The 23446-nt window shown below is 42.1% G+C and overlaps 1 protein-coding gene across 1 annotated transcript in view; it reads left to right on the top strand.

The window, feature by feature from the left end:
• Window positions 1–9772: 9772 nt before the first annotated feature.
• MOCS1 (molybdenum cofactor synthesis 1) overlaps window positions 9773–23446 on the top strand; it is a gene marked incomplete at both ends in the record, with an annotated part of 30455 nt that continues 16781 nt past the window's right edge. Inside the window, 3 exons of the mRNA XM_081997962.1 lie at window positions 9773–9892; window positions 19097–19229; window positions 19877–20044. Of these exons, the coding sequence (XP_081854088.1) occupies window positions 9773–9892; window positions 19097–19229; window positions 19877–20044 (421 nt within the window). The remainder of the gene's footprint in view (window positions 9893–19096; window positions 19230–19876; window positions 20045–23446) is intronic.

Below are 23446 nucleotides of genomic sequence, written 5' to 3'. Positions count from 1 at the left end.
AAGCACACTGAAAGGCAGTTTTTGTAGTATGGCAAGGTGAGCTATTTGAACCAGAGAGGTAAAGCTGGTTTGCATTTCATCATTTCCACTGATTCAGAAACTTAGAACCTGATTTCTGAGTTCCCGTAACTGCACTATACACAAAGCAGCTTTTCCAAAGCTTAGTGAAATTATTGCATCTTTCTCAATGCAAGATTGCATCCTGACAGCTCTGGTTCCCCAAGCCCTGCTGCTGAAGTTTCCCAGAAATGAAGAGAAAAGCATTCAAATAAAACATTAATTCTTCCTGATCTTCAGGAAGGTCTTGGATGAATTGCAGGACAAAGGTTTGGGACTGACTCCACTGTTCTTAATGGCTCACATTTCCACATTAAACAGGTGAGGGTAACTGCTAATAAGCAAACAAGCTTTTGCAAAACTTTCATGATTAGAGAGAAATAGAAAATTATTCCCTGGGTCATTATTCATCATTCATAGCTTTTCTGGTATATGTACACAGCTCACATCCAACTCCATCCAATGGATAGGTATTAATATAATTCTACAGAAAATAAAACTTTATTATGCGTGAGTTTTGTGCACTGGGAATCTGCCTGAGACTCAGGTGTCATTATCTACTGAACATAGTAATTATAATTACTAAATGTTCATTAGAGGGGCAAATGGCTGTCATGTTCCCCTTCTCACAGAAGGGAATGACTTAGCTGTAAGACTGAAGGGTCTTTTTTTCCCTCTGGCTCAAAAGCTAATTCTTTCATGCAAAGCATAGCCTCTTCAACAGAGATGGACTGATGTGCTCCACTTAGGAGTATTGTCACTAGAGCACTGCTAGAGAGGTGGACTCCTGCCTCCTCAGGCAGGGGAAGCAATGCGCCAGAGCACTCTTAACAACAGTACACTGTTGAGGAATAGAGTAAGGGGAAACGTGTCATGGCTCTCCCTCCTTTTCCTTGCAATCTATATTGTCAGAAAGTACTCGGCATGTCATTCCTTCCACGCTGCTTTACCAGCTTCTGCATTAAATTTATTAAAAAAACCAACCAAACAAAAAAAAAACCACAAAAGAGATACTTGGCCTTGAGAAGCTATTAATACAAATGAGTGCATAGATATAGAAAGTACACAGTCAACAAAGAAATAACTGACCCAAGTCTGGTGGCAAGGTTCTTTAAAAAGCTATCCCTTCTAGTCTTAAATGGTTCCATGAGATTTGAGGATAGGATATTATATTTTATCTTTAATATGGGAGAAGTGGTGTGATTCAGACAACAACTGGTCTGTTTGACCTCAGCTGGTTAAACGCTATCTAAAAATGACAAAGAACATTCTGCTGAAAGAGAAGGCCTAGAAAGAGGTGGCTAGTGGAGCTCTTCAGGACCTGTCTTTGGATTTTGCTTGTCAGATATTTTCGCTAATGGTGTTGGCTCAGAAATATGGTGCTCTGATAAAATTTGTTGCATTCACTTTGGAGACATTAACAAATCATGTGACATACTGAATATCAGGCAGGAAAAACTGGATTACCATGGGGCCCTGACTAACAGAAATGAGAGGAAATTAAATCACACAGAAGGTCATGCATTTACATCATACAATATCACTCGTTCCTTAGTGATGAAATGACAGAAGATCCTATGTTTACTAACTAGTCATAGTTTGTCTATTACCACCAACATGATATGGTCTTCAAAAAGACAAATACATCTTAGGATCACATCAGGAAAGAGATTTCCAGCAGCCAATGTATTTAGAAAGGATTAATTTTAATATATAATGCAGAGTTCAGACTTAAGCTGCTGGAAGGATGAATTTTAGAATGTATCTCTAGTTAACCACCCAGGATTTTCTTCCTCATTAATATCATAAAGGTGCAAGGACAATGTTGGGTCATGTAGAAAGATGATCAACATATGTCCCATGCCTAATGGCACTGGGAATTTATAGCATTGTTCTGTAGCTGAGGGCCTCCAGGAATGACTTTGACAGAAAGTAGCAACACTTTCCTGTCTCACAGCACCTAAAGAATAGTAAGAACAGATCTACTTGCCCAAGAGCAAAATGAATTACAGCAGAACAAGTGCAGAGAATGGCTTTCCATTTCCTTGCTCACCCTAACAACACATCTAATAAGAGAAATGTAAAAGAAGTGTGCTTTATCTGCTCTGAGAAGGGGTACACATGAATGGAACGCCAGGAATAGAGGTACATAAGACAGAGGCCAACTTGTGCATAAAGTACTGACAATCTTTTTTAGGTTGAAACGTAGAAGGTTTATAGCCATCAGAGCTCCTTGGCTCTAAACTGGCTTCTCAGCAACAGTAAAGGTGCAAGTTTGTGGCATGGCCATCTGCAACAGCAATGGACTCATTTCAATGATGAAACAACTGCTTGGATTATATTTTCTGTTTAAAGAAGGACTCTCTGTTCCCCCCCAAACATCAGTTGTATTAACAGATAGTGTGAGTCGTTAAATGGTTTCGTTCTGAAATAGCAGCTGAAGTGTCTGCTCAGCATTCTTCACAGGTATCACGAGTGCTGCATGTGGAGATGAAGGACTTGCACAACAGCAAGATGCAGAGTGATAGGCTGGTACTGCCAAACGTTGTTGGATGCCTTTTGGAACAGGATTTCATCAAGATAAAGTCATTTTCTTCTGACAGAGGAAGAAACAAACTTGTAAACAGCAGTGACACAAAACCCCTTGACTCTAACTGCCAGAGAGGAGAGGAGTAAAAGCATTCCACTGGCTAAGATGGAAAGACTTTCCAGCAAACAAGAGCCCATCCAGGTCAGCATCAAGTCAGCCTGTTCCAATTTTGTGTTTTATTTTATAATTAATTTTCTTTACACCCACAGCATTTGAAGTTGAAATAACTGGGCCAGGAGACTAGATTTCCAAGGCTGGGATCCTAATGAATATGTCACTATCCACGAGGAAATACAAGGCCAATAGAGTGTCCCACATGCCTTTTCCCTGTGAAATAAATAACCCATTCTCATTTCCCCACAACAGAGTATTTCAGAGGTCCAGTGGTTAGCCAGTCACAAGGTCTGAGTAATTACCACTTCAGTGAGTGAAAAGCTTTAGAAGAGCAACTACTATGGAAAATAAAACCTATGACCTCTCAAATGTAGTGGGCATAGTTGTCATAACCTTTGAAACCTCTAGACTGATGGCTTCTCTGAGGGTAAATTGAGTGCCATTGTTCAGATAGCTGCTTCTCAGGGGCTTGATTTTCTGTTACCTTACAGGCTATTTGTAATCATTGATGTGAAAGTGAGTGGCAGGAACCAGGAGAGCAGAATTCTCTTCTCCTCTGAAGATAGCATTTCAGGCCCACTTTTCCATCACCTAAGAGACTAAACAATGAACAACAAAGTAATGATCCTCTGTCAGAAAAGTCAAATAAAGTTCTTCCAAGGCACTGTCACATTTTCACCTTTTTTGGAAACATAACTTAGAAATTGGCAATACAGAAAACATTGGGAAAAGAAGATGAGAGAACAAGTGAATCTGCAAACAGCTCCTTTCTGGCTGTTTTTTACAAGATGATAGCCAAAGATGTGAAAGAGGGAAACAGTGAGATTCAGTTTGCTTAATCACAATTCTTTATTGTGGTTTGCAAGAACTGAATAGAACTGAAATGCCTAGGGGATCTGAAATGAGAGAAATATCTGTGGCATGCTAAATCTGGAAGTTACTTAACAGTATCTGAAAAAATATAGTCTTTGATATAAGCATCTACAAAACAAAAATGCCAACAGCCTGCAAAGATGCCCTGGTGTTTTTATTATTTTGTTTTATTTTGTTTTGTTCCATTTTCTGCCTTGTGACTTTCTAACTTGATAAAGCTCTTTGGATACAAATTAACTTTCTCAGAGTGCTGTTTGTTACAGTTTCACTTACCTTGAGGGGATGCTTAACAGACTGGAAGTTGGCTTGTTTCAACGAAATAAGTCAAGAAATAAGAAGAAAATAAATCCTATCCTAGGTAGACTAAGAACCCAGCTATAAACACTACCACCTAGTTTTGAAAGGGACAAGACAGGTATACTTGAGAACCTTGACAGAACTTAATCAATTTCTAAGTCACATCAAACTCTTCCAGCACAAAAATTCTTGAAGGTCTGTGCCCTGGCTTGTTGTTTTGCTGGGATATGGAGAAGGTTTTTTGTTGTTATTGATGGAATTTCTAGCTTCAAAGCAAATTAAATGGAAATACTCATCATATTTCATAAGATCATATGTCCAGCTGTTTAAATTAATTGCTGATCCAAATACAGGAGCTATCTCCAAGAGAGCAAGACAGGACCTGTATTGGAAAAGAGACTTTTGGTTTTTGTGGGGTTTTTTTGGTAATGCTTAAGAACAAAGCCAGTGTAAGGCTGTTTGGAGTTTATTTCTCTTCTCCCATTTTGAAGTCCAATACATTTATCTTGGAGCAGGGAAGGCATAATTCCTTCTCTTAGAGTAGATGAAGACTAAGAACTGGATCTACATTTTGAGGCAAAAGGGAGATCATGATTTGTTTTGTCCAAAATACAGATGAATTCTCAGGTCTGAGAGTCATCCTACTGACCCAGTGCCTTATGCCTGGAGTGTTGGTGGTGCTGATACGTAAGGTACCATCACAAACCACCAACACAATTAACTTCACTCCCTAAAGTTAAGCAGGATTTCTTTAACGGGGAGAGGAGGAATGGGAGTTCCTCATGGGAGGAGGCAGAAGGGCATCGGGAGTCCAGGTGATCTGTGGGAAAGGAAAAAGAAGTGTCCTGGTGTTTTCTAACACCCAGATATCTCCTTTTACCATGTCCTTGAATTCAGTCAAATATGAAAAAAAGTATGCATGCTAACAGATTAACCCCAAACCTACAACTGGAGCTGCCTGGGGCAGAATAAACCCACAAAGAGTTAAACTCAGACAATGTATGACTTTGTCTAAACTTTCCTTTGGTTATGTCCGTGTCAGCCTTATTAGAAGGGGTTGTTCTGTGTCACTATATTAATTCTACTCACAGTTCTCAGGATTAAACACGGTAAGTGCCCAGTTAGACCAGCAAAATTGTTGTGGTCAGCCTATAAACAGCCTGTTTACTGGGAACATTGTGTAAAGGGTGGAACTGTGCAATCCTGCTCCAGATAAACAAAAGGTCAGCAGCTGTCCTGCACAGAAGTTCTAGATAAAAAACAGGAGGGCACAAAGTTCTATTGTTCCTCAATCCTGTAATGCTGAAGGTGTGATGATGATATTTCATGTAAAGGAAGAAAGACAAGAGAGGAGGTTATGGTAGTACATAAACGATAAGGTCAAGCTCACAGCAAAACTTATTCTTCTTTCCTCCCTTCCCTCCCTTCCCTCCCTTCCCTCCTTCCCTCCTTTCTTTTCTCCCTTCCTTCCCTTCTATTCTTCCTTTCTTTTTTCTCCTTTTCTACTTATATCAACCTCTGGGGGTTTTTTATGCATTTCTTAATTCCCTTTCTGTAGTGTGGTTGTGCAAAAGTATGTAAGAGTAAATGTAGACTTAGCTTTAATGTGTAGGATGAGTTGGATTCCTTGTTATTCTACACTCCATTACTCTAGATACTGCTCAAACAGAGAATGCCAAATATTTCATCACTATGAGTTTAGTAACATTAAATGAAGATTTTGTCTTTTCTCATTGCTGTGAGCAGAAAAACTGGATGATATCAAATAAAATACAACAAAGGAAGAGGGTAATAAAATGAGGGAGGAAAGGGTTTCTCCAGCACAGATAAGGAGGGATAGGAGAAGACAGCATTGACACCTATTTTCTGACCAGTCTGGCTGTTTCCATGACAATGGTTTTCAGACCCATTTGATTAGAGCGGCTGGTCCTGTTCTGATTTCTTCTGCATCTGTGCGAGGCTGTTGTTTTTGTGGCAGCCTTGGCATGGATATTTGTGTATGTACTTGTAACTGTGTGTGGTTTTTGACACATGCTTTTTAATTCCACGGGAGCAGTATGTCCTAGAGAACTGTGGATGTTATTTTTTGCCAGCTACCAGGAAGAATCACCAGGAAGGCTTTCATGCCTCTTTCTAATGAGGAAAGCAAGCTATAGCAGAAGCCTCTGCTGTATCAGCTCCCTAGGATTTCTCAAGTGTAGATAAGAACAATTATACAGTGGTGTGCTTTGAACTGAAAAAGGCTACAATGCTCATGAGCAACTGTGAGATGTCTTAAACCAGTCATTCGTACCTCACATATGCACAGTGAATCTCTATCCTCATGGTATTTTTTTTTAAAGGAGGGCATATGTTGCTCACTAGTAACAAATGCAGAGAGAGATGATGTTCTGCTCTTGCAAGAAACAGACAAAACTGTTATCATGTCTTTGCAAGCTCTAACAGTTATTTTGTGCTTAATTTGCAGGAAGCTGGATGCAGAGGCTTTCCCTTGCTTGCCCTAGACTAGGCACTCCCGCAGTCTTTCCTACCTGCAGTCCCAACACAAGCCTCGACTGTGTGCCAGCCCCACGTGAGGACAGGATCAGATCTTCCACTTTGCCCTGGTTTTTGTTTAGGCATGTAGCCCAAAGTTTCAGAAAGCTGTTGAGAAACTCAATGGATGCCTAGTTTGGACAATGAGGCAATCGTGATTCAGTGTGGCAGATCCATCCAGCTCACAGGCTGTGCTCTCCCCTGAGGCTTTTTAGTTGTTATTATTATTTCACTATTAACAATTTTTTAAAACTTCATTCAGTACTTATTTGAAGCATGAATAGCACTGGAAGTAGTCCAGCACTTTGTATTTTCATATCGTTATGGGATAGGCTCACAGAGGACACTGGTGCATGGCCTGGACTCTGCCCTTCAATTGCCCACGTGAGTGTAATGGGTCAGCACATGGACTTTGAACGGCACAAGTGCAGAGTCTCTTGAGGAAAGCTAGTTAACCTCTGAACGTGCAAGAGTGCTGAATGAGATCTGTAAGGCGTTAAGTGTGAATTCAGCAAAATCTTGAAACAAATAAACAGCTAAATAAAACATGGCTAATGTAGGCTCCCTGCAAGTCAGAAAGGAAGGCAACAGCAGAAAGGGCAGGAAATTTATTTGTTTGGAATTCGGACTACAGAATTACTCTGTGCCAAATCCAAGTGAATGTCTGCATAATGTCTGACAGACTGGTGGCAAGAGTTTCTGTGGATCCTAAAACTGCCTTGAGTAACTGTTTGGAGCTTCACTAGAGTGACAGTGATCCCTGCAGATAGATGTAGATAGGTATTACTTTGCCACCGTTGAATACCACACGCAACTTCGGTTACAATGGAAAGGTGTGACACTGCGCAACATCTTGGCCTAAATATACAAACTTCAAACTTCTAATTCTTTACTGACTACTACTTCTTCAGATAGCTGCTGAGAAAAGCAAAGAAATCAAACCTCCAGCTGCTGTGTCAGATGTGTAAAAAAATCTTACTCTTCATGACCTATGACATGACATAAAATAACTGTATGTTGGTAAAGTTAAACTGGAATCATCTCTTTATGCAGATGCTCTTATTCCATTACATTTATTTTACAGTTTTATTTAATTCTGGGCAACTGTTTTTGTCAACCAGCAGTAGCTATTTCTGAGCGCAAGACGTTGCCTTTGGAGGTGTAAAAGCTGATTTTATGCTGGTTTAATGAGATATGCCTATATTTGTACAATCTGATAAAACTGGAAAAATACAAACCTTCAAGTGTACAAAGACATTTCATTTCTTAACTTTCCTGATATGCTCAGTCCCACCATATTGAGCTGGATTACAGATGTAAGTCAAGCTTAACATAGTCTTTAATTAAAATAAAATAACTATAAAACCATAGAACCAGACCTTTCACTGTAGGTAAGAACATTTACTAGAGAAAGATATTAGAGAATTTGCAGATTTTTTTTTCAGTGGTGATTAAGCAAATGATAATTTTTGTGTCTTTCTGAGGTTGTAAGAAATTTTGATCTTTATTCACTTTACATCTAATTAAATCCTTTTGCAATTGAAATGTTCACTTAATTGAACAATTACTACATTTAATATGAAGCTAAAATATCTTCTGTATTTCAGCTTTCATTATCACTTGCTTTTCAATTAAATTCAGGAAATCTTTTAATTACAGTTATTTCAATTCTACAGGGAGAAGTGACACTTCATAAAGCTACTGTAAATGTAAACATCAAGCTTGCTTCTGCATCCTTTGAAAATTGTAATTAAAAAAATGTATTTTGCTTTGTTATTTTCTCTATAGTTTTGATCTGTGTGTATATGTTACCTTGACATCATACTGATGAGAACGGTTTCAGAATAGATATTTGGTGACATCACAGGTCATTCAAGTCTGTACTTCTTTTCAAATGGCTTCAGCTTTGGGAAAAAAGGAGAAAAAAAAAAAAGGAAAAAAAAAGCAATGTTGCATTAAGTTTTCCTGTTGGTTTCCATCCAGCCTAAAGACTTTAGAAGTCTTTAGACTAAAGTCTAAAGTCTAAATGCTTAAGACTGACTTGGCCAAAAGAAGGTGTTTGGCTACAGAACAAAGATTTAAGTATAAACATCAAAATCTGTACCAGCACATATAACTATGTCTTCAAGTAATGGCTGACACAAGCAATTATAAGGCATAGTTACTCATACATCAACAAGTACTGTGCAGGTCAAACACTAAAGGATTAAAACTGTGCAGAGAATTGTTAATGTTTTTGCAACCATTAGTTGCAAATGCAAATATCCCTGGCACAGCAATTTGGTAATGGAAAATAAAATTTTTTAAACCGGAAGGGTTATCATAGAAGCAGCATGGTATATAAAGGTGTGAGTTTAACGGCTATAGCAATACAACAGGTGGACAGTTCTAAGGTTAAGAGCAGTAAAATTCATGTAAGGAAACACGTGTCTGTTGGAAGACTAGCTGACATGATCCAGGGAAGCAAATCTAGGTAAATTTTGGGCACCTGAGCCCTCCTTTCATGTGTGAAACAGGTTCAGAACAAGTGCCTCAAGTTCAGGTCAGCAATGGGCGACCATGCTCTGTAGACCCATTGCCCAGAGGAGATGGACAGTGGGCCACCAGATGTTTTGCCGTAAGGCTCCTTGTCTGTGAAACACTGAGAGTGTGGGCGAAAGTATATTAGGCTGGGAAACTCCAATATTGTTTTTTTATGCCCCATAAGACTCATTATGCCCCATTTAGTTCCTAAGCCCATCTTTTGACAATGTTACAGATTTTACTCGAGGCTCAGGCATGACTGAGGTTGAAGTTGTTGTTTCCACCAGAAATGTTTCCCAGCTGAGGATAACCATATTTCCTGGTCCTCTGCCTGTACCTGGGGACACGTACCCTGCGTGCGAGTCCTTCAATGCCTGTGTTTTCTGGGAAGGCAGCTGGTGGGCAGGGCTGGCCTGCAGGCCTTGGGCTCGACAACTGGCTTCCAGAGGGCCAAGGCAAGAGTGGGGGAAATCGGACAATAAAGGCTGTCAGTGCAGGTTTTGCCCTTGCTGCTGAGGGACGGGGGGCTCGCAGGAGCTGGCCGGGGCCCTTGCCCCAGGAGGGCACGGGGGCGGGGGGAGGCGAGAGACCTGCGGGCCGCTGACAGCAGCAGCTCCCTCCGCCCTCCCGCTCAGCTGAGGGGAACGGACTACAACTCCCGGCGTGCAGCGCGGCACATGCGACCTCTCTGATTGGCTGCCGCCCCCCCCGCCCTTCTCCGCGTGACGGGGGAGGCTGGCGGCGGCGCCGGAGCCCCCCGCGTGTTGGGGGCCGGCGGGCCGCATGGCGGTGGCGTGGGGGCGGCGCGGCGGCCCCGCGCTCCTGCGTGGGGCGCTGGGGGCAGCCTTGGGCCGCGCCTGCAGCACCGGGGCGCCTGTGAGGGCTCCCTCCGCCGCGGCTCAGGTAAAGCGGGGCGCTGAGGGGTCCGGCGGCGGGGGGAGGGGGGGGGGGGTGTCGAGGGCGGTGTGGTGCTGTGAGGCGAGGCCAGGCCAGGCCAGGCCAGGCCGGTGCGGCGCCGCGGGTGAGTGGAGGGTTTGGAGCCGAAGGTGGTTGGCGGCCGGTAACGGGCGGGTGCCGCTGCAGGGCGGGGGGGGGCGTGCGTCCGCCGGAGGTCGTGGTTGGGATTTTGAGTCCCGGGCCGGTGCCTTGCGCTTAAAATTAAAGGAAGCGTAGTGTGTGAAGGGCTGCGTGTGGTAACGCAGGCGGGGGTCCCGCGGGCAGCTTGGCTTTTGGGAGCTCCCCCTCCATAACCGCCTGCAGCGAGGGGTGTCGCGGCTGAGGCCGGCCGGGTCGGGCGGCCCCGGAACTCTGCCTGGTGCTTTCTAATAGAAATACTTAAGTTTGCAACCTGTCCCGGACCGATAGGCAGTTTGTATGGTGAACGTGGCTTGATTATAAGGGGGGAGGTGAACAAAACATGTAGTAATATCTAATTCTATGTCCTTACTTTGTTGAAATGTCACCCTTAGTTTGAAAGCAAAGTAGGACGTTCAGTCTCTTTGGCTGAACCAGTTCTGTGTTCCTTCCAAGTCAAAGGAGAGGCTACACAATGGCGTTTGATATGCCTAGGTCAAAATCGAGCAGTCTGGCAGGTTTCGGTGGTTGTGCTCCGAGTGGTCACGGGAGCTTTGCGATGAAGCTGTGTGTTCCGTTGCTGGCATGAGATCAACACAGGTGGTGTCCGGATCTAGCTCCTCCTAGTTTAACTTTCGGTCCCCTAGGTCGATTCGGTCTCTTGGTGTCCAAATGCAGGAGAAAAAGCTGCAGAGAAAGGCACAGGTTCTGTAACCGTCTAGCAGAAGTAGGGCATGACATGCCGAGTAGTCCCAGCTGGGACATGATTTATTGATTTACTTGTGATTGCATAGCTGGCTTTAACAAGCAGAAAATAAGCTAAGGCTACTAGTGACAGTCTTTGTGTCACCAGAATTGGATGTGTTCACTACCATTTACTCATTTACAGAAAGTCAAAAGGATTTGTGCGTTGCTTACTTGGCTCTGGAATCTAGAAAGATTATTGAGTTTCTTTTGGTTTTTTTTAAACCATGCACTTTTTTATAAATTCTGATCAGAATTACACTTTTAACTACTTTTATAAATCGAGTAGTTCTAACATACATTGAGGAATATTTTTGAAAGAGCTTGATTACAACATCCATCTCTGAAAGCCCTACTCCCTTAGGGAACAAAAGCCAGAGTGGTTGGAAGAACGGGATGGGTGGTTTGTGTTTGTGGCGTAGTCACTGTGACAAGCGTGCTGTCACAGGGCACTGGCTGATGATACCCTGCAGGGCCTGAGAAGCAAGCTAATGCAAAAGCAAAGACAATGCAAACTTAGCAACTGTACGGTGATAATATACTCGTTGCTTCTTTCTGTTCTTGGTCTCTCCTGGGATTCGTCTGAGAGAGGAGCAATTAGCGTTATAGCCATAGGGGAAACTGAAATGTGCTTTCAGATGAAAGGATATTCAAACATTCAAAACAACTGTGAATACTGCTTGACTGCCTTCTGGGTTGGATCTGAAAATGTTTGTGGGCTCTGTTTAGGTTCATGAGATTTCAGTTGGGTATGGAGGGTGCAAAGGGGATAATTGAGCTAGACTCTCTGCATTTCGTACCCTTTTAAAATGGTCCTTCCAGCCATGGAGGGAAGGACTCTATAATGCAGGAGCTTTGGGGGACAACAGAAGGGCTGTGTCCAAGGCCATCCATTGCAAGTGTTTAGGTTACGTTACAAACAGTGGGGTCAGTACAGCTGCTGTACTGGTATTGTGTGGTGAACTTATGTTCAGCTTACAGCCTTTTTAGCCTATTCCTACATGCTATTTTTGAGACAGTGGGAGAATGTCTGTGTGCATGTTATCTGTTCTGTATCCTGCATTTGCCATCTGTAACAAGACTTTCTATGAATACTTGGTAATTGACTCCCTCCAGCAGAAACACTTAATAGCTTTTATTTGTGTTGTGAATATCCATTAAGTCATTATAATATTCTCTATATGAAATATGTGGTGAAAATTGATGTGTATCTAGAAGTGAAATTATATTGACCAGAAAACCTGACTGGGCAAATCTGAGCCTGTGAATACTTATGTCAATTTTGAGGGTGAAATCAGATACACCTGGGAAGCTTATCCCAAATTGTGTACAAATTAAACCCAGAACTTCATCAGATTATTATTGTACTGGTTAGTCCACATGTTTGAGCCTGTTTGTATCTTAGTATTTAAGATACAGTTGTCAATCTCGAAGATGTGACTGTCATGTTTCACAGATGGAGTCCCTCTTTCTAAGACTAGATAAGCATAGGTAGCAACAGGCACTCTGAAAGCAGCATTCATCTACTTTTTTAGTCGTGTAAAAGCATTTCTTGACTAATTCAGAGTTAACAAAGGAAAGTCTGATGCCATCCTATCATCTTGTACACGTGATGATACAGATGATACATGTCCAAATTATTCTTGCATAACAAAAATATTATATGGGATTACATACTTCTGCTACAAAACTGTGTATTTTCCAATACAACAGAGAAAGGAATTTGAACTTTTTTTTAATTGTAAGCTGGAAGTTTACATGCAGAAAACCCAGCTTTTTGAAACAAAGGAGGAAGATGAGAGGACTCTTAAGATTGTGAGACTTGAGAGCAAAGAAGTTAAGGAAATTAGCATCCCTCTTGTTTTTTTTATTTGCTCTAGTTGTACCATTTCCAGTAAAGGGTCTTCACCATCCTGATACAAAGTTTCATTTCAGGTTCCTCCATCTGTTCATGTTGATCCTATAATTCAAAGGTAACCACCTGAAATTTTCTGTGGCCTCAGTGAAGTCTTCACCACTGGGATAAACAGGAGAGCCCAACTTGTCTAGAAAGACCTCACATGGCCCTTATTCTTGGGTCAGTCATGTCTGAAACTCCCTGTGTCCTGGAGCTCCATTTTGTGGGTAGCTGGTCAAAGTCCCTGAGCAGTGCTGTCTGTGCCAGTAGCTAGAACTGTAGCATGCTGTTTGGGGTCAACTGTTGGGCAGCAGCTGCCAAGCCCTCAGAAAAACATTTGTCTTGGACTTCTCAGCTCAGAGCTCATTCTGGCACTTGGCCTACTTAGACCCATTTCAGCCTCTGCGGTTGTCTAATTTCCAGGTTGAACGAGGACACTATGTCACCGCTTCCCTACAGACTAAGCTATTAAAGGTGAGGCAAGAAACAGAAGAGCTTTTGCTGAGTTGTGTCCATGATGCTGGCGCAGCAGCATTGGGGACTTCCATGAGGCGGCAGCACTGATGCGCAGACCCAGCAGGACTGCAGGAGCTGAAAGAGCCAGCGGGTGCAGGAGCAGTGCTAACAGTGTCATAAATACACAGGCTGTGGTGGTCCCCGAGGCCTGTCCAGAAGAAGTGTTTGCAAACATTACTGCTTCATAGTGCACAAATATCACTGCGGGTAAGGTGGAGGTGGAAGGCTAGAGCAAGTATAGTATTCAGTCTTCAGCTTGATAAATAGATAAATAAGAGCTCTGTTCTCTTCCCCCTTGTGTTTAACTGAGCCTTTCCAGTATCTGTCAGTTTGTGGTGTTCCTGGTGGTTATTAATACCTCTGGTGACAGCTTCCGATTTTGCTGCATTGTTAGAAGAGTTCTCCTGGAAATCACAGGTAAATTGGCAGGTCTGACGGGTTGACAGCTTGTCAAAATATAACTGCTGGGTGCAGTCATCTAAGCTCTCATTCTTTCAGTACTAGTATAGAACATAGGATTGACAGCCAGGAGACTACAACTGTTTTTTTCATGGATCAGATAAAGCACACTGTGTGACAGGGCATGCTCCTCTGATGTGCAGAAGTGTCTTCTGTCAACTATGGAGAGAGGAGAGTGGGGACTTCAGGGTTATAGCCATCCCTTTTGAGTGAAAAAGTTATGTGGTTGGGAACTGATATGTTAAAATACCAACAACCACCCATCTTTTCCAACTGCAGGGAACTGAATAACCCTTTCCCTGTAGCCTTGGAACTGTAGCAGGCAGCTTTTGCTTTCTCCCTGCTGTGACAGCTCTCACACAGGCTGCAAGTGACTGGGTCCACCCTCACTCTATTATTCCCCTTTGGAAAATCCTGCTTACATGACTACTTGAGAGAGTGCTTCATCCTTGCCCTGATTTCCCAGGAAGGCAGCTGAGTTTCCATCTCTGATATTTAGCCTTCCCTGTGGAATTGATAAAAATATGACTCAGTGCTGGGTGCAGTGGCAGTTTTGGTAATACAGGATCCATTCACAGTGGAGCTCAAGCTGATGCTACTGAACTCATGAGTGTCTCCTAATTCCTCCTTGCTGATATCAAACTGGACAGACACTGAACTAACAGCTTAAAAATTCCATTTCTAGTCACTCTTTCCTCCCAGACAAACCTACCTCTGTACATGACCAGCAGTTGATAGAAAGAAGCTCTAGTAGCTCTGGAAAACTTCTTTCTTTTCCCCATCCCAGCACCCACTATTTTTCAGCAAGAGAGCAAAAATGAGTTCTTTCCAACAGGAACTTTAAAGTATATTGACACCAACTGCCTGCTGAGTACTTACTTGTTCTTTAAATGCTGCTTCTTAACAGTTCACTTGAGAGTAATTAATGAAGGGCAGTATTATACCTCCAGTAATTCCTCTTACTTTAGTTTCCCTGTCTGTAACAGCCATGCAGGTGCATGGTAGACCAGGAACAGAGCTGCTGTCTCCTGCATCCCACTCCAGTGGTGGCTCCTTCCTGAACACAGGAAATTACTTTAAGCATATTATTGCCCTTGAGAACAAAGCATATAGTTTTAGCATCCATTAGATGCAATCATTAAAGTCTCCCTCTCTTGCCTCCCTTCTGGCAGGGAGGACAACTTTTCACTTCTTTTCCTTCCTGTAATGCGCACTCTAAAACGGTGAGGCAGGAGGTTCGTGCTGTTCTTTCTTCAAGTGGGGTGGGTAAGGAAGCCTGGTCCTGAAAAGGTGCAGAAGTGAGTTACTGAGAAAGAAACAGAAGGGGAGTGCTCCTACAAGAAGGACTAAAATAATTCTAACAAACATGGGAGTGCTTTCCCTCTGAAATGTGAACACCTTTCCAAAATAATAGGAAGGATAACGTCAGAAATCCAACCAGGCCAAAAAAACAGAGCGGTTTTCAAGAAAAAAATATTTGTGGGGTTTTTTTGAAGTTGGCAGTATTTAAAATATCTTCAGATTTAGTCTGTTCAGGGATGAGTTTTCTAACTGAAAGAAGCAGAACTGAAGTCTGAATATTTAGCTGGGCTCTTCTACTTAACCCTGCATATATTTGGAGAAACTCTCACAGTAAATGCAACAGAGCCAGCGCTTCTAACAAGCAAGCTCCCAACTTGGGATTTCCTGGGGCAAGTAAAGTCGCACGGAGCTCGCAAACAACCCGCAGGTTCCCAGGCTGGAGCGTTTCCCCGGTGGGGATTAAAACCCAGATGACTTGTTCAGCCTTGTGCACTTTGGAGAAGAGGGAAATCACAGAATCACTAGGTTGGAAAGGACCTTCAAGATCATCAAGTCCAACCATTAATCCAGTGCCACCATGTCCCCTAAACCATGTCCTGAAGTGCCACATCCACACGTTTTTTAAACACTTCCAGAGATGGCGACTCCACCACTTCCCTGGGCAGCCTGTTCCAATGCCTGACCACCCTCTCAGTGAAGAAATTTTTCCTAATATCCAATCTAAACCTCCCCTGGTGCAACTTGAGGCCATTTCTTCTTGTCCTATCACTAGTTACTTGGGAGAAGAGGCCAACACTCTTGTCGCCACAACCCCCTTCCAGGTTGTTCTAGAGAGCGATAAGGTCTCCCCCCAGCCTCCTCTTCTCCAGACTGAACAACCCCAGTTCCCTCAGCCGCTCCTCATAAGACTTGTGCTCCAGACCCCTCACCAGCTTCGTTGCCCTTCTCTGGACATGCTCCAGCACCTCAGCATCCTTCTTGTAGTGAGGGGCCCAAAACTGAACGCAGGATTCAAGGTGCGGCCTCACCAGTGCCGAGTACAGGGGCACAATCACTTCCCTACTCCTGCTGGCCACACTATTTCTGATACAGGCCAGGATGCTGTTGGCCTTCTTGGCCACCTGGGCACACTGCTGGCTCATGTTCAGCCGGCTGTCAACCAGCACCTCCAGGTCCCTTTCCACTGGGCAGCTCTCCAGCCACTCCTCCCCAAGCCTGTAGCGTTGCATGGGGTTGTTGTGGCCGAAGTGCAGGACCCTGCACTTGGCCTTATTAAACCACATACAGTTGGCCTCTGCCCATCGATCCAGCCTGTCCAGATCCCTCTGCAGAGCCCTCCTACCCTCCAGCAGATCAACACTCCCACCTAACTTGGTGTCATCTGCAAACTTACTGAGGGAGCACTCGATCCCCTCATCCAGATCATCAATAAAGATATTGAACAAGACCGGCCCCAGAACCGAGCCCTGGGGAACACCGCTTGTGACCAGCCGCCAGCTGGATTTAACGCCGTTCACCACAACTCTCTGAGCTCGGCCATCCAGCCGAGTAAATGTAAGAATGTGTGTGTGAGCAGCGCGCATGGCTGCAGAGTGGTTGCCACTGACACCTTTGGTGCTGCAGAGAGGGAAGGCCAGCCCTCATGGCCTCGTGCCCCACACCCCGCTGCTGTTGTGGCCACTTTTACAAAACAGAAGCTGAAAGAGATTGCTCTCTTCAGGCAGAAAAGCAATTACAATGAAACTGGTACTGCTGTTTTATCGGGGTAAACAGATGCTTTCTGGGCTTTGCAATCAGCCACTTTGCATCTCCTTTATCTTCTCTAAGGCCTCCACTGCCAGGGATGTTCCAAAGCTGTTTGGATCAAGAAGTGTAGTGGATTGTTCAAAGGCTGGTGGAAAGATTGTGCTGCCAAGAAAGGCTGCTCCTGCTTATAAGTTTAGTAGCAGCTGTGATGTTAGCACAGCTGGAGACAAAATTGCTGCAGCTGCTGATGTCTGAAGTTGGGCCTCTCCCCAGATAACCTTTGCTGTCTGGCCGATCTGGTCACTGAGGGTGTCTTCTCTGTCTTCCACCCACTACCAAACTTTCTTCCAAGTGCTTTCAGAATAAAATGTTTTGAGGAAGCATACCTGGGTTGTTCAACGTTTTAGCTGACTGTTTCCAGACTTCTTGCTAGGCCTGTTTTGGAATACTGTGCAGGATTAACTCCTGTGGTTACTAGTGATGACGAGAGTCAGGGAGATGATGGCTGCGGCTGTGTGTGTGTTTCTGCCCAGTTCCTTGGCATCATCCCATATATGCCAGTTTTAGTATGTCTAGAGATTTCTGTTTTTCACTAGATGGAAATCATGACTTTTGCTCAGTTAAGCAGTTTGAATACTAGCTAATGGGTCATTTTGTCCGGTTCCTAATTCTACATCTTAAATTTACATCAAAATGTTATTTAATCCTTTGCCTGCTGCAGTCTGTGAAGACTAGCCAGCATGATTTTGACTTGAGGCACAATTCTGCAGCTGATTTCCCCCCCACCTCGCTTTTTAAACTTTGTGAACACCATGTATCCAGAAATGGTTTTGTATGTGCTGTTTCACTGGAGATTAAGTTTGCTGTATGTCCAGGAATCCTTTAGCTTTCTTCGGTTTTCTTAGCTGGCTATTAAGTGTCTGTATGTCGTTTAACGAGGGCACAGTGAAGTTCCTTTAATTATTTTGATCCTGTTTTCTCTGTTTCATTTTGTGATGCTCTGCAGCTAGTCTCTGTCACAGTTATTACATTGGCCTCCTATAAAGTTTATTAATTTAACTGTAATATAGTAGATGAAAAGACACCAGACTTCGCAGGGTTTGGATGGTGTTGTTTGTGGAAATTTGTATGTAGTGCCTGAACCAAGTATCCACGAGCTGATTAAAGACTGTTGGTAAACTTTTTGCTTTTCTGCAGTACTGTGATAAGAATTGGTTCAGTTACTGTATACTTCACTTAAGGTATTGAAATATTTTCCAAAAGTAGTAGAGTGGTTTCAGCTGTGCTTTACAGGTGTAGAAAACAGTGCTAATTTGAAAGTCATGGGCGAAAGGCAGCAGTGGGACTCCCTGTTAGACCTTGCTATAATCAACAATGTTCTGGTGTTGACTGTAAAGGTCAGTGGTATAAGGTGCTTGGTATAAACCAGTGTTCCAGTAGCAGCTACTAATATAGGAAATTTCATTTGATACCTAAGGTGATCAGCCCTCATTCTGGAGCACAAATACTCAGTACTTCCTGAAAACTGTGTTGCTCTAGAATATGTTCCGCTGTGCTTTAACAAAAAAAAAAACCACAAAACACCAACACAAAACCACACACACAAAAATTGTAAATATAAATCACTTCTAATATTCACTTCATGACAGCTAATAAAGACGTTATTAAAATTCTGAATCTTTTTATGCAGACTTGAACAGAGTGTTTAGGATCATACCTGTCTCTTCCAGTCCCACTGTGCTCTGTATTGTTTATCATCGTTTATCTGAGACAAGCTTTTTAGACGTATTCTGTTATATGGGTTTGGGCAAGAAGACCTTTTTGGAAATGTTCTTGAAACAGACGTTGTGAAATATAATTGTACACAGCAATAATTTGGTTTTACTATTAACAGGATGTTAAGCCTTGCACGTGAAAGTTGGTAGGGAGACAAGCTGACATGCAGAGTTTCATCAACTTTTCATTCACTTGTGCTGAAGTACAGGAACCTTTATATACGATTTCATTTATCTGAGGGCTGTAGTGGTTCTGGATCATTGATTTTGGAAAGTGAAGAGGCATGCAATTGAAAAAAGCTGCTTCCTATTCTGCACAAAAAGCCTGAAGGACATGTGGCAAAGAGACTGTATCTTAAAATGCACAGGGAAAATTGTAGTACAGCTCCATGGAATTAAGTAGAGTCTGAAACTTAATTACTAAACAGCCAGTTTTGACCATAAAGAAAAGTCATGGGTTTTTCTTGTGCTGCTATCCCTGTGGAGAAAAATGGAATATTAACTTTGAACTCAACTGATAATTAATATTTATACAGGAGGTTGATAGTAAGGATAACTATTCAAATATTTAGCACTTGCTTGTTTTCATTACAGGAATTGCAAAGCTCAGGAAGAGGGCGCCTTCTACTGGAACATGCTGCTCCCTTCTCTGCTTTTTTGACGGACAGCTTTGGGCGTCAGCACAACTACTTGCGAATTTCTTTGACAGAGAAATGCAACCTCAGGTGTAAGTGTCTGCTTGCTTTCTTGCGCATAGCTCTCTGCACCATATTGTGCAATGGCTAAGAACTGAGATAGAGTACTTACGTTTCTTGTCTTTACAAAGTAATGGTAAAGGATAGATAGAGACCGATTTGGGGCTGAACTGCTGGTGGAATGGGGAAGCCTAGGGATCTTCCAGAGACAGGTGGGAGTGATGGGTCTTTCATCAGGCTTTGTGTGTTTGGATGATGGTGCCTGTGGATGTTTGCATGCCATACCCGAAGTGTGTGCTAAGCATGAGAGCTCGTAGCTAGGCATTCCCACAATTAAATATGCAAAGTTTGTGGCATTGTCCCAGTGCTTGCCAGATCAGTTTGGTGTCACTGTTTGAATGCTGATTACATGAACACAAGATCAGCTTTCCCTTCAAAGTGAATCCACTGTCATTTTGAGACCTAGCAAATGAATCTCGGGTTTTCTTTTAAAGGAAAACAGGAAATTGTTAGGAGATTGCTTTTCTGAAATACAGCTAAGATCATACATCAAATCTTGCAAGCAAAGTCATTTGACATCCATTAAAGACAGTTGCACTTGGTGCATTTTTCCTATAAATAATAGATTAACTGCTGCTGGTTATTTTTTTCCCATGTATTTCTGTATTCTTTATTTCAGGTCAGTATTGTATGCCAGAGGAAGGTGTTAAGCTGACCCCTAAATCAGAGCTACTTACTGCTCAGGAGATAATCACCCTAGCCAGACTGTTTGTGAAAGAAGGTGTAGAGAAGATCCGACTGACAGGAGGAGAGCCACTTATCCGACCCGATGTGGTCGATATTGTGGGTGAGTTCCTAATAAATACAAGGTGTTTCAAAGTGACTTGCTATATATGGATCCGAGAACTATGCTTATAACTATCTACTAATACAGTCCAGCAACCTGAAGAATAATTATACCTGAAATGATGGTGCTTTCTATGCAAGATAGTTTCTTTCAGAAAACTTCCAGTTCTGCTCTCCTGTTTGGATGGAACTTACGTCTCTTCTATGTATTATAACAGCTGAACTTAGCATTGTCTTCATATTCAACATCTACTAGAATAGCTTGCAATAACACAGCCTTGGAGTGAAAAATCAAGTTGATGTGATCAGGTCCTCACTGGGGAGGAGCAGCTGATAGATGCTTAGAAACAAAACAGGTTTTCTTTGGATTTGGGGGTGTGGTGTGTGTTCTTGTGCTTTTGTTGTTTCCTTGATAACAGATGTCACTTGCTTGTCTGTGTTAATAACAAATGGTGGAAATGCCTATGTTTTTACAGTTATTGATGAAGACTATTACTTCAATGGAAGATAAATTACTGGGTAATTTTTAGAAGTCTATCTCCTTTGATTGATATTGTATTGACTGTGCTTGTTTTTTTCTTGAGATAGGTGCTTTTTTTCCCTGTCCAAAGATTCATATGTTATGGACGTTACAATAGCTTTGTGTAGTGGCAGTAAGGCTTTGTAGGTGGGTGCACTTCAGTGTATTGTAGGCAAATAAATTTGTCTGTTTCTGCATGTATACTCTTACAAGTACTGAAGATAAGAAAGGGTTACTATGGAAGATTAAAAGTGGAAGAGGCTCTTAAAAGTAGAGTACCTGCCTTCTGATACACTGAGATTTGGTGCAGAAAACAGTTGGGCTCTGCTTCTGCTACATTTTGTTCAGGATTTGGAAGACCTTTATGGCCTTTTCCAGAGGAAGCAGCAGAGCAGTGTAGTATATAGAGCTGACCTGTTTATAGCTGGAAAAAGTATGGCTAGAGTGAGCTGGTTTGAGTCTCTCTGAATCTTGACTGTGAGTCCGGAAACTGCACTAACTTGGTCTTTTGGAACTCTGTGGAATACCATTCTCTAGGGCTTTTTGCCCAGGCATGATAGGTTATTTTTTTATTTAGGATTGAGCGAGCTATGTGCCTTTAAAGAGACCAGTTTCTTTGAAGAAGGCATTCCCCATTTCTAGCAATAATAGGTGTAATTATTTTTAGCTGGCTTTTGCCAACCAAAAGGGGGCAGATTTATAAAAAAGATTGTATTTTAAAATATAATAAAGCTTTACAGTTCAACATATAGCATTAGCATGAAAATGAGTTGAGATGAACAACATCATCAGTTCAGTGCAGAACTTTCTTTCCTAGTGTATGCACCTCTGATTTATCAGCAGTAGCTGATGGCTTTTTATACTCAACAGAGCTACTCTGATGTTGAGGGTGTAAGTTGAGTAGCCAGGTCACTGTGAAATAATTACCATATTGCTGCAATTCTGAAGTATTGATAGTAGATGGATAGAAAGGTTTCTTTTTTTAAAATGTTGTACTGCAGCGATGAAATTCTCTCAAAGGTTTATTTCTGTGGCTGAAGGAGGGAGATGGATCTTTTTGAGCCACTGGGCTTTCATTATTCTGCCTGTGTTCTTGTTCACAGCAGAACTTTGACAGATTCATAGTGGTCATATTCAAGAGTAGTGATCTTGAGGGTAAAGGTAATGGATGTTAAGATGATTGTCCTGTTGCATTAGTTCATTCTGTCATGAATTTGTATTAGCCTGGCTGGTTTTTTTTTTTTTAAAGAATATTGAAAACTTGGCAAATTAAGTCTATTAACACCAAAGTCTGAGAAGACAGCAGTGTTTCTCTGTGGTGCACAAGTTTGGGATCAAGGGAAAAGTCTCAAAACTAAATAGATCATGTGTAACAACTATGGGAAAACTCACTGAAGGGAAAACAAGCCCAAAAATGTCTTCTGCAGAATTTGAATTAGGCACCTTTACTGAAGCCTTTTTAGCACAATGTACTGGTTTGGGCTGGAATAAAGTTCATCTGGATTTTTAGATGCTGTATAGAAGCTGGCTATAATATCTCAGGTGCTGAACAGAGTTGAGATTTGTTAGGGTTTTTTTCAGCAAACCTTTCTTTTAACCATAAAAGGTCTATGAAATACCAATAAAGCTCAAAAATATTAATTCTAGATTACTATCACCATATTTTTCTCATACTCAAGCTCAAACTTTTTTTTGTTTCAATGAACAAATGTGATTTGAAGCTACTGTAAGAGACCATGTTATTCAGAGACCTGCTACAGTTCTTTAGATTACTTCAAATATTCTTTTAATGCATGCACATTAAAATAAACTATGATTCAGCAACTAACACTTGGTGAAAGCTAAATCATATCCTGGCAACTGCTGAAAACATATGGTTGAAACTTTTCTGAAGCAGCTGATAGTGGAATATAGAATCCATCTCCTTGGGATACTCAAAGTTTAAATTAGTACCAGATTTAAACTGTGATAGCTGTTTATTATTAATAGTCTGAGAAGTACAGATCTTCACTGAGAAAATAATTTTCCATGGGGTGGGGGACAGATGGTTGGATGACTTTTTATAGCAACATACATGTTTTGAGAGTGAAGTGGTACAGGGTAGACTCATTAATTCATTTACTAGGAGATATACGTACCTCTTCTGGACTCAGTGAGAAGTGCAATTGAGGAAATGGCTGGAGGAGAGTATGTAAGAAACATGTCTATTTATGAAGATGCTCCTAATCGTAAAGGAAAAAGTAATCCAAAAGTAAAATGCTTTACTTCATGGCTTGAGCCTGACATAAGCTTTTAGCTTCGTGCTATTGAACCATAGCATCTGTTCTGTTTCCTTTTCTACTTGATAGTTTTATCAGTTGCCTTTGCTTGTGCTGATTGTTGCTAAAGCAGTGACCAAAGGTCAGCAAGCAGACTTAATACAGGTACAAGGTGAGTTACAAAGTTATGAAATCTCTTTAATTCCCTTTGAATTTAGAGGTCAACAAGCCAAGAAACCAAGCAACTTGCAAATGTTCCACTTAGCTTGCACAGATAAGGCAGAGTGTACTAACTGATCCTTTTTAACTCGTTGGTGTTAGTGTTAAGTCTCCATGTCTAATTTCTCACAGTTGGCTTCTATCCAATTTGTTATTACAGGTGGTTCCACATATTAGTGCATTTCCAGTGCCTCATCCTGTATCTTGTCCTGCCAGATGAGGAAGAAGATGCATTAATAACAGCTGATGCTTGCACTGACCTAATCAGCTGGTGCTACTTTTTTTAATTCTTCCATTTTAGACTGCAGCATGGCTTTGTTTTTATTCTATGCCTTTATGCATTTTTACATTTCTAGCAAGGAAGCCTGTGTGGCAGCTAGTCTTTTTTTCTCTGTTGTTAGGTGGT

The sequence above is a fragment of the Phaethon aethereus genome (assembly GCF_964289735.1).
Source record: "Phaethon aethereus genome assembly, chromosome: 3".
NCBI classification, from domain to species: domain Eukaryota; kingdom Metazoa; phylum Chordata; class Aves; order Phaethontiformes; family Phaethontidae; genus Phaethon; species Phaethon aethereus.
Note: the sequence above shows the minus strand (reverse complement) of the source record. Positions and strands in the feature narration are given on the sequence as shown.